The following is a 9,915-nucleotide window of genomic DNA, read 5'->3' as shown; positions in this document are numbered from 1 at the left end:
TTGTCCTCCTGTCTCTCTCCAAGTCCCTGAGTCTGTGGCTGCCACTACTCACAGCTCAGCATCTCCTTCAGAAAAGCTTGAGGTCAAAGAGGATTCAGTTCCCTGGAGAATGAAAGTGCTGCTGGTGACTGACAGGTTTGCTCAGACTCCAAACATGCCAGGATCTGAGTGCTGGGGAGGTGAGAGCAGCAAACAGTGCAGAATATTCTCATTCCCAGGGCTGGTGGTTGGTAAAAATGCAAAATACTGCATTTGACATAATCCTGCTCTAGCCCAAACTTAGGAACCAGTACTGTCAAAAAAGTGGCTGTCACCTAGATTAAATCTATTAAATCCAAGTGAAGAAATAAAAACAAAAGAGATGATCCAAGGATCACCTTGTGTTCTTTTCTCAGCAGTTGCATTTCAGCTCGAGGAAGGCACTGGGCCACATTAATGTCTGCTACAAGCAGATGTGTTCTCTTGGAAATCCACGCACCCACTTCTGCTGTGCCTGCATTAAGTCTGTTACTGGGTTTTTAGGAGCTTTGGCAAGTGCTATCTGTTAATATCTGAAGGTGGGAGTGTTCAGGGAGTTGTCGGAAAGGCTTGCAAGACTAGATCTGATCATACCCACCCACACTAATTAACACATTACATAAAAGTACAACAAGTTTCTCTTTGCAAACATCAGAATCACTTGCCCAGGCACTTTCTGTGCAGTTCTAGAAGAACTTGAGGGACAGACTCTATTGCTTTTTAACCTCAATGGAACAATGGGTGAGTGGGGAGGGTTCAGCTCCCACTTTCAGGGCACACTCCTTTTTGTCATGCTGCTAAAACCTGCCATGGGCAGGGACATGGCTGGAACAACCTTTTTAAAGTTCACCAAGGGTGCATGAGGGTGCACTTTTTTCTCATCAAAAACCACAAAAAGAAATATTCAACATGAAGGATCAGATTCCTATACAAAGGACTCCTCCTCTCCCTGCCCTGCCTTGCTAATTCTGAAAATCACTTAATATAAACAGCAGCACTTGAAACCACCTTGAGCTGAAAAATCCTCCCATTTAAATTTGGCCTTTTTTTGGTGAAGGGAACATGTCCCAAACCAGCTCATGTTTCTCTATCATTCAAATTTTAAACCAGCAATAATCTCCTGCATAAGAGCCATAGAGAGGACTCTTTTACTTCAGAGTTTGCAGCAAGTAAAACTAATTTCTTATCAAACTCCTGCACTCCTGCAGCTTCACCTGGATTCCTCCAGCAAGGTAAGAGCCATAGTGAGGACTCTTTTCCTTTTTCAGAATTTGCAGCAAGTAAAACTAATTTCCTATGAAAATCCTGTGAGCTGCTCCTGCAGCTTCACCTGGATTCCTCCAGCAGGATAACAAATGAATGCCCCAATCTCCATTTACTCCAGACTCTTGTATGACATCTGGCTTCAAGATGGTGGCACAGAAAAGTGCAGTGATGACACAGGAAAACAGAAGGCAGAAAATAATTGTGCAGTGGAGAGCAGGAGGCAGCAGAGAGAGCGGGGAAAATCAAAATTAAAGTAAATCAAAGGGCGGAAATTCCTCGGAGAAGGCCTTAGGCTTCAACAAAGCTTGTCCACATTTGCAGCACTTCAACATTACCCAACCCTACCCTTATGTGGGAAGGTCCCAGCAGACCCCAGCAGGCATTCCAGAGGAGCCTTTCTATTAAAAAAAAACTTTTCAGAGTCTCCATGCACGTTTGCAGCTCGATGGAGCCCGTCCTGTCTGCAACACTCACCAGGGAAGGATCTCTCTTACCCAACTCCTCCCTGCTATCTGAAAAGCAAAGTTAATGTTTTCCTCATCATTTTCTGCTTGCTGCAAGCCTCTCCCCCACTGTGGCTGCTATTTGACCTGCTGTCTGCTCTGGGACCCCGAGGGAAGGCACAGGGAGCTCTGTGTGTGTGAGAGAGCAGACAGGATGAGCCTCAGCTTCTCCTGGCTTGTTTGTATTCATCAGAAAGAAAGAAATCATCAGCAAACATCAGAAAGAAATCAACAGTGTGTAAGGCAACATCTTTTTGTGCTGCAGGGAAAGAGCAGATCTACTGAAGGGACAGGATTTGGGGAGGATGGGGATTCCAGTGTGTTTTTAGCTCATTTTTGCATTGGGAAGTTATCAATGAACAGAATCTCAGCACAAAGGTTTAATTTCAAGGGGACGCTGCTCTTTCAGCACAGGTGATTGCACCTGCAGCTACAAGCCTGGCACTCCCAGCTGGGATTAATGAGAAACTGGAAAGGATCAGAGAGCACAAGGGGAAGTTGGTATCACCATATCAACCTCTCCTGATAAACCTGGTACCTTCAGTATTCCAGGCAGATCCTGGAAGGATCTGGAAGGAACCTTGAAGCATTCTCCTCTCATGGCACTTGATTTTTCACTGAGATGAGCTTCTCAAAAAAACTGACAAAAAATAAAGCTGGAAGCATCTACTAGGGTGTGTCTCAAAATCACAGAGATTAAAGTTTCTTTTCATCCCCTCCAGATATCCAGGAGTTTCAGATTAACCAGAAGTGCCACAGTGCTCCAGGTGACAGCTCTGCACTGACTCGGGCAGGAGAGCCCCTCCAAACACTCACCCAGGCAGAGGGACCCCAACACTTCTGGCAGCACCTTCCTCTGGGAGAGCTCCAGAAAGGAGAAATCCAATGGTCTGCAGCAAGGTCAGACCTGATTTTAACACTCACACCTTTGCACCTCAGTTGCAGGTCTCCAATCTACGTGGCAGAACCAAAGAAGTGTTTTAAGCACAGCTCACAGCTTTTCTGATGTGCCTCAGAAGTCTTTTAGATGATAAATTTTAGTATATGGGTTTTTTCCTCATCCAAATTTCTGTATAGAAGCTCCTGGTCCATGAACAAATACTGCTTTAACTTTCTACAAAATGTTGCATTTGAATTTGCTGAACTTTTGACAGACATTTAGGTAGCCAGACTTGCAATTTTGAGGTAGGGAAACACCAGAAATATCTGCTTTGCAGGTCAGGGTGCTCCTTCAGGTGATGCATTTTGCCCCAAGCCATCCAGGACATCTACAGAAAAGCTTGAAATTCGAGTCAGGAGCCCTAAATTCACTCCTTTAATCACACATCCACCCTTGAGGCACTTCATTCAGGTGTCTCCAGCTGGACTTGCTACTTCCTGTATTGCAATTATTTTAATTTCTCTGTTAGCAGTGCTCCAATGTGCTGCTCACTGCATTTTGCACAGGAATGCAGTGCTGCCCTTCCTAGGCTGTCAGAGAATATTTCACTACAAAAATAAATAATGTCTAGCTGCTTCTGGCACCTCAGCCCAAGCATATTTATCACTTCTGGCTGATCAGTGGCTGACTCAATGCTCCTAAAGCACAATGGGTTTATTCCCAGATGAATTCAAAATGCATTTAATCAGCTCTTTGCTAAATGTGCTCCCCAATTTCACATCTCATGAGCACAACAGCACTGTCTCTTAGAGCACTATTCCACTTCACTGTGCAGACTGATATAATGGATTTTCCTCTGCATGGATTGTGTCAGTGAATGTATGTTTGTACAAGCAGGCTCTAGTTTTAGTTCCTAGATTTAGTTCATCCCCAATGTGCTGCTGCCTACATGTGTGGCAGTCTGGGATTAACACTAAAAATATATTTATATTTTATCAGAAATTAACAACAACAAAAAAAAATCAGAACGACAATTTCACATATGAATTCAGTGACAGAAAGAATCTCCCACTATTTAAACTCTCAGCTCTGCTGCCTGAGCCTTCCTGTCCAGCCTCCAGAGGGGAAGCACAACAGCTTTTTTGGGCCCAGAAAGAGAAGTCCTGGGTGGCCTTTAGCAGAGAAAACATTGCCTCATGGTTTGCTCCTTCCCCAGTGTGTGCTGGGAACAGCTTCATCAGGGATGGGAAGTGAAGAAAGAGAAGGAAGCATCCATGAAACGTCCGTATCTTTTAGTTCTTCCAAGTAATTCTGAAGTTCCCCATTCAAAAAGCTGAAGTGAAACCAGTGGCAGCTGCTCTGGAGAGAGGGCACAGAGTGTGTTGGGATGGGATGTGCTGCCTCTCCACTGAGGCAGCCCACAGACACTTGAGAAACAAAAATCACATCTTAAAACTATGAGTAGATTTATAACAATTGAACTCTAAAGAATTAAACATCATGGAAACATTTCACACTTTCTGTTTTTCCTTTCCAAGGGTCCATAGTCCACTCACTCAATCCTGTGCAAAGGTCATGTTACTATGGATATGACCTGCAAGAAATGTGTTGCCTCAGAGCAGCACAAGTCACATGAACAGGCTGAAAGCCAAGAGCTGCTGATTCCCAGTCCTGGAGGATTTTCATGCTTGTGCTGGGCTCACTGCAGAGCAGTCCTGGTGCCAGCCTATGTTCGTCCTTTAAAAGTGTTCATGCAGGTGTAGCTCCCAGAAAACTTGTGGATTTCTTCAAGTGCTGCCTGGGGCAGAATGCTGGTGTGGAAGCAGAAAGAAAATGAGCAGATGAGACAAATCCCTCAATCTGTTCTAATGAGAGATGTATAAATATGGATTTATGGATATAAATACACAAATGTTCAAAAACCAGCTAGTGAGAGACACAGACAAAACTGGCATCAGTTTCCTGCTGTGAGGAGGTTACAGGGAGAAAGTTCCATCCAGTCACTCTTTCTCTACAGAAATATTTATCCAAAAAAGTCTGTAAAAGCTGTGACTTGGAAGATACCATTATGTTTTATTCCTTCTAAATATAATATATATACTATATTATCTAAATATATATAGTATATACTATATATATACTATATATCGAAATATATCTAAATGTAATATATATTATATAATATAGATTATACTATATATTATTATATTATGATAATATATAACATTATTATACTTTATAATTATTATATTATATACTATGACATATACAGATTTAACCTGAATTCTCTGGTTAACCTGCCATCTGGTAGTGCAAGGCATGTGGCCTCCTTATCCTAAGCTTTGGATAGAGACACAATTTCCTGACAGCTACTCTAATGGAAAATAACTTATTAATTCTTACAATAAAATGGAACAGCCCCTTTTCTTCTTGACAGAATTTCTGGGAACTTTTACTCCGAATTTTACTTTCAGAGCAAAGCATTTACTGTGAATTATTTTTCTTGTTTGAAATGCAATACTGAAATTATTTTCCACAGAAGTCTTATGGCCTTGGTTCAGTTCCTGACTGCAGCAGCTTTTCCACAGGTTTTAATGCAAACTGTCATGGAAACACAAAGGTGAATGTTCTTTCTCTGTGGTTGTTCCAGGATATGAAGTTATGATTTTTTTCCTTAGGAACCTTAAAATTTCAGTCCTGATCATACACAAAAATATTGATTTAATAGTTTCACTGATGCAACATAGGCAATTCTCTCTAAATGCAGATGGGATGTCCAGGCCTTATGGTTCAGAAATCTTGCACAACAAAAAGCCTGGAATCCAACAAGTGACTTAATAAATCCCCATCAACTACCTGTGTAAGTTAATTATTATGAAATTCCCTGGACAAAAATCCAGTTTACACCTCAGGAATCCAAATTTTGGGAATGAAACTGGTTTCCTAAGGGGTTATACAAAGAGAAAATATCTCCAAAGGGAATTTCAAAGTATCTCCCTTTTGCTTCCATGGCTTGCTTTGCCTCAGGGAACAGACACAGAGCAAACCTTCCCTGTGCTGGGCAAAGGAAATACTCACCTTTTTAGGATAACAAGGACATGCATTGTCCATGGGAGGAGCAGGAAGGCTTGGTTCATCTGAACAGCTTCTACCGTCCTCCTGGCCACTGTCTCTGGCTTGAGAGGAGGAAAGAGACTAGGGAACCTGAACAGAGAAAATAAAATAATCACAGGGGAACCAAGCTCCTTCTTTAAGGTGTCACTGTCCAAGTCCTGCTACTCTAAGTTATTGCAGGTAACTGGCCTTTAAATATCCCCAGGACAGGCTATGTCTCTAAAAGAGGCAGAAAATTCCAGTTCCAGCCCAAAAAGCAGACTGGTCCTTTTGCATGACCATTGCAGATGGCTTCCCCTCTGGTATGGCTTGAAAATGCAAGGAAAAGCAGCTTCCAGTTCTCTCAGCAGCAGCCAGGGTGGTGCAGGAATATCCCAGCACACTGAGGGAACCAGTCTGATGGCTCCCAGGTGGCCTAAAGTGACCCTCTGTTCCCAGGCAGCCAAATGAGACATCAAATTCTCTTAACTAAATGAAGCATTAATTAGGAGTGTATTCTGATGATTCATTTAAAATGAGATGCTTTCTTCCAGCTCCCCTGGACTGACCTGATTCTCATGCCCTGGAACATCTCTGTGCTGGTGTGGAAGGGCAGGACTGTGGTGGCATTCACTCCAGGACAGTCCAGCAGCCCCAGGGTCAGGCTCTCCATGAAAGCAAAGGATGAGGCTTTGGAGGTGCAATAGTCAATGGCACCAGGGATGGCTGACAAGGCCAGGACAGAGTTCAGGCAAACAATGTGCCCATTCTGGAGCTCCAGCATCCTTGGCAGGAATGCTTTGGTGGTCTGAAGAATAAGAGAGTTAAAAGAAGAAAAGAAAAAAAAAAATTTGCTTAGCAGTGATACAACAAAACCAGCACTGATTGAAAAAAATAAGGTGACATAGACAAAAGAAGCCCAAGTGTTCCTGTTCATTATGTAAGGAAAGGAAAGTGGCAGAGGACCTTGTTTTGTCATTTTCCGAGGTTCTAAGTGAGCAAAGTTTGTGTAGAAACACAACAAAAGCCTTTCCTAGCACATATATAAGCAGTACCCATAGATAAAGGCCATGAACAGTGCCTTCTATGCCTAAGAGCTTTTACAGGATAAAGTTTTCAACTAAGTGATGAAATCACAAGAAGCTCTTTTTCATTTCTATTGTCTGATTCCAAATGGACTGAGTTTCACAGCTCCCTTCCCTGTAGTCCCACACTCCTCTGATGTTCCCTTCTCATCACCACAGAGGAAACTGCTCTGTGAGCTCAGGCTTTGACAAAGACATCAAATGTGTTACTGGAAATCACAGAATGGGAATAAAGAGCATTAAAAACTGACTACTAAAAAAATTATGGTAATTTTTGACCTCTTTCCTCTGGCCTTTGCCCCTCACATTGTTTTTTCTCTCTTGTTTTCAACACAGACTGGTTTTACCAAGTATCCCTTAGAAAGACCTACAGGCTGTAATCTGTCACTCTCCTCCCCAACTGTTCCAGATTGCAAGGCAAGATGTATTCCATTACCATTTGGATGGCAGTTGTCTTTTGTCAAGTTGGCAGTTTTTCTTTATCTCTTCCACAATCACATCTCCCTCTGGAGGGGACATCTGCTGATAACAGCTATTGAATGCCCCTCCATGGCTGATAAGAACTGCAGCATCCCATTGGGAGACGTGAGCCCAGGGGGAGGAGCCAAGCATTCCTACCTGGATATAATCTGAGATTCTGGAACACCAGCACAGCTTCTGCACTGGATTCCCAGAGGAGCAGCAGCTGCCTCTGCCCCTGGACCTTCAGAGGCAGAGACTGCACCTTTCTCCAGGATCCTGCTCCAGCAGAACCAGCCCTGACACTGCAGGAGGGCTGAGCCACAATTCCAATGGCACTGCTGCCAACAGCCTGACCCACAGGGTGTCAGGTTGGGTTCTGACTCTGTCAGTGTTGTTTTGTTTTACTGCATTGTTTATTTTATCCTTTTATTTTCTTCCCTATTAAAGAACTGTTATTTCCTGCTCCCATATTTTTTGCCTGAGAGCCCCTTAATTTAAAATTCATAGCAATTCAGAGGGGTGGGGAGGGTTTACATTCTCCATTTCAGGGGAGGCTCCTGCCTTCCTTAGCAGACTCCTGTCTTTCCAAACTGAGACATCAACTCTGGGTACATGGGACACAAGAGCTTCTCTCACCCAGAACTGTCCCAGGGTGTTTATGTGCTGGGATTTCAGCAGTGCATCGTCGTCGCTGTCCATCAGGCTCTTCCCATGAACCACAGCAGCATTGTTCACCAGGATGGTGATGTCACCCACCTGCAAAAAAAAAGGCTTGTGACAAAAGGTATCTCTCTCCACAAATCAGAGAGCTGAATAGCCATTATTGCCCACATACATTGTTATTTTCACAGTTTTTGACACTCTTGCCTATGGGCTTTGTAATCCTTTGTATCACCTCAGATAGCTAGCTGGACTTTGTACAATCCTATCTGTATGGTCACCCTTCTTTTTTCCCAATATATATATTTTTTCTCATCAAATATTGAATCACAGAATTGTTAAGGTTGGAAAAGACCTTTGAGATCATCAAGTCCAACCATCAACCCAGCTCCACCCCTGTGTTCAGCACTACCCCATGTCCCCAGGTGTCACACCCACATGGTTTTTGAACACTTCCAGGGATGGTGCCTCCACTATTGCCCTATATAATATAAAATATATAATAAAATTATCTATTATCATCTATGATATATTATCTATGATATATTATCTATTATCTAGAGTCTTCTGTTCCTGAGTCTCCTTTTCTATAGATGGGGCTGTTCTTTAACACTGAGATGTGTGAAGTGATCCATGAAACCTCCAGAGTAAACTATGCCAAGGGGCAGAATTTATAATCTGTGGATTATACTCTACTATATATATGTATATATAAAATATATAATTATACATATATTTATATAAATAAATAATTATATAGATATATATAAATATAATGAGTCTCCTCCTCTACAATACATATATATATTATATATAATGAGTCTCCTCCTTCTGAGTCTCCTTTTCTCCAGAGTGAGGCTCCCAGCTCCTTCAGCCCCCTCCTGTCACTACAGGACATGAAATGACACAATGTTATTGTGTTATTTTATTATTACATGCTGCTCTTTTAAGGTAAAAAGAGAGCTTTTAATTTCTGACTCCAACATTTATAGATTTCTAAAAGTGACAGTGGATTGGAGGGTGACAGTGCCACCTCTCCAATGACACGGACAAACCAAAAGTCTATCAACTTTCTCCTCCTCTATAAAAGAATGCAAAACAATAAGTTATTTGCTTAAAGTGTGTAAGGAAGTCCGTTACAAGAATGTAAACATCAGATAACTTAGAAAATAAAAAATCAAGGTGACAGCCTCCCAAGCATATTTCTCCCAGACCTTTTCCCTGACGGCCTTGGCTTGCTGGTAGACCTCCTCACGGTTCCCCACGTCACAGATGAAGTAGTGGCACTCTGTCCCCATCATCCTGATCTCCTCCGTAGTCTCCTTCAGGCATTTCTCAGTCCGACCCCACAGGATGATCTGTAGCAAGAAATTTTTGTTAGAGTCCAACTGCTTCTGTTTCATATCTAAAATAATTAAAACATGCTTCTGACTTCAACGGGTTGATGGAAATCTTTGATGTGTTTTCACTGCCAGGGCTGTTGTTTTGCTTCATTTAAGAAAAGCAATGACTTTCTGTTACATGGGGAGTATCAAGTGGGACCTGTGTTCCACTGCTGATCCTCTGTTTACAGATTCTTTACAAGCAACACAAGCTGAAACAAAAACTCACATCTGAAGCCTAATGTGAGTGGAATATGGAACGTTTGGAAATTTTTCTGCATCATGTCATTTCAAATCTCTCCCTGTTTTTGCTGTACACATGTACAGAATAACAAATTTATCCTAAAACCACAGGCCTTCCTGAATATCTGGTGTGTTGTCTACTTCTTGTTTTATGTATGGAGAGAAAATCTGCTCTGTAGTAAAATGTATTTTTTCAGCCTAGTAATCACTTGCAATGCTGGTTGCAGGCTGGTGTCTCAGGTGCATTTCAAACAAGTGCTCATCCTCCAACAGACTTCTAAAGTGAGAAATTTCAAGCATGAATTTATTTTGCTGCTCCTATA

The 9,915-nt window shown here is 42.2% G+C and overlaps 1 protein-coding gene across 2 annotated transcripts in view; it reads right to left on the bottom strand.

Moving 5' to 3' along the window:
- Positions 1-3,634: 3,634 nt before the first annotated feature.
- The window catches only part of DHRS3 (dehydrogenase/reductase 3), a 28,719-nt gene continuing 22,438 nt past the window's right edge, over positions 3,635-9,915 (bottom strand). For both annotated transcript variants that reach the window (XM_005492933.4, XM_026796885.2), the window contains exons 2-6: positions 9,182-9,325; positions 7,944-8,063; positions 6,330-6,568; positions 5,746-5,871; positions 3,635-4,478 (exon numbers count right to left, since the gene is read on the bottom strand). In XM_005492933.4, coding sequence (XP_005492990.1) covers positions 4,394-4,478; positions 5,746-5,871; positions 6,330-6,568; positions 7,944-8,063; positions 9,182-9,325 — 714 coding nt within the window. In that variant the 3' untranslated portion in view covers positions 3,635-4,393. The remainder of the gene's footprint in view (positions 4,479-5,745; positions 5,872-6,329; positions 6,569-7,943; positions 8,064-9,181; positions 9,326-9,915) is intronic.

This window comes from Zonotrichia albicollis, chromosome 25 (assembly GCF_047830755.1).
Source record: "Zonotrichia albicollis isolate bZonAlb1 chromosome 25, bZonAlb1.hap1, whole genome shotgun sequence".
Taxonomy (NCBI): Eukaryota; Metazoa; Chordata; class Aves; order Passeriformes; family Passerellidae; genus Zonotrichia; species Zonotrichia albicollis.
This window is presented reverse-complemented; position numbering and strand designations above follow the sequence as displayed.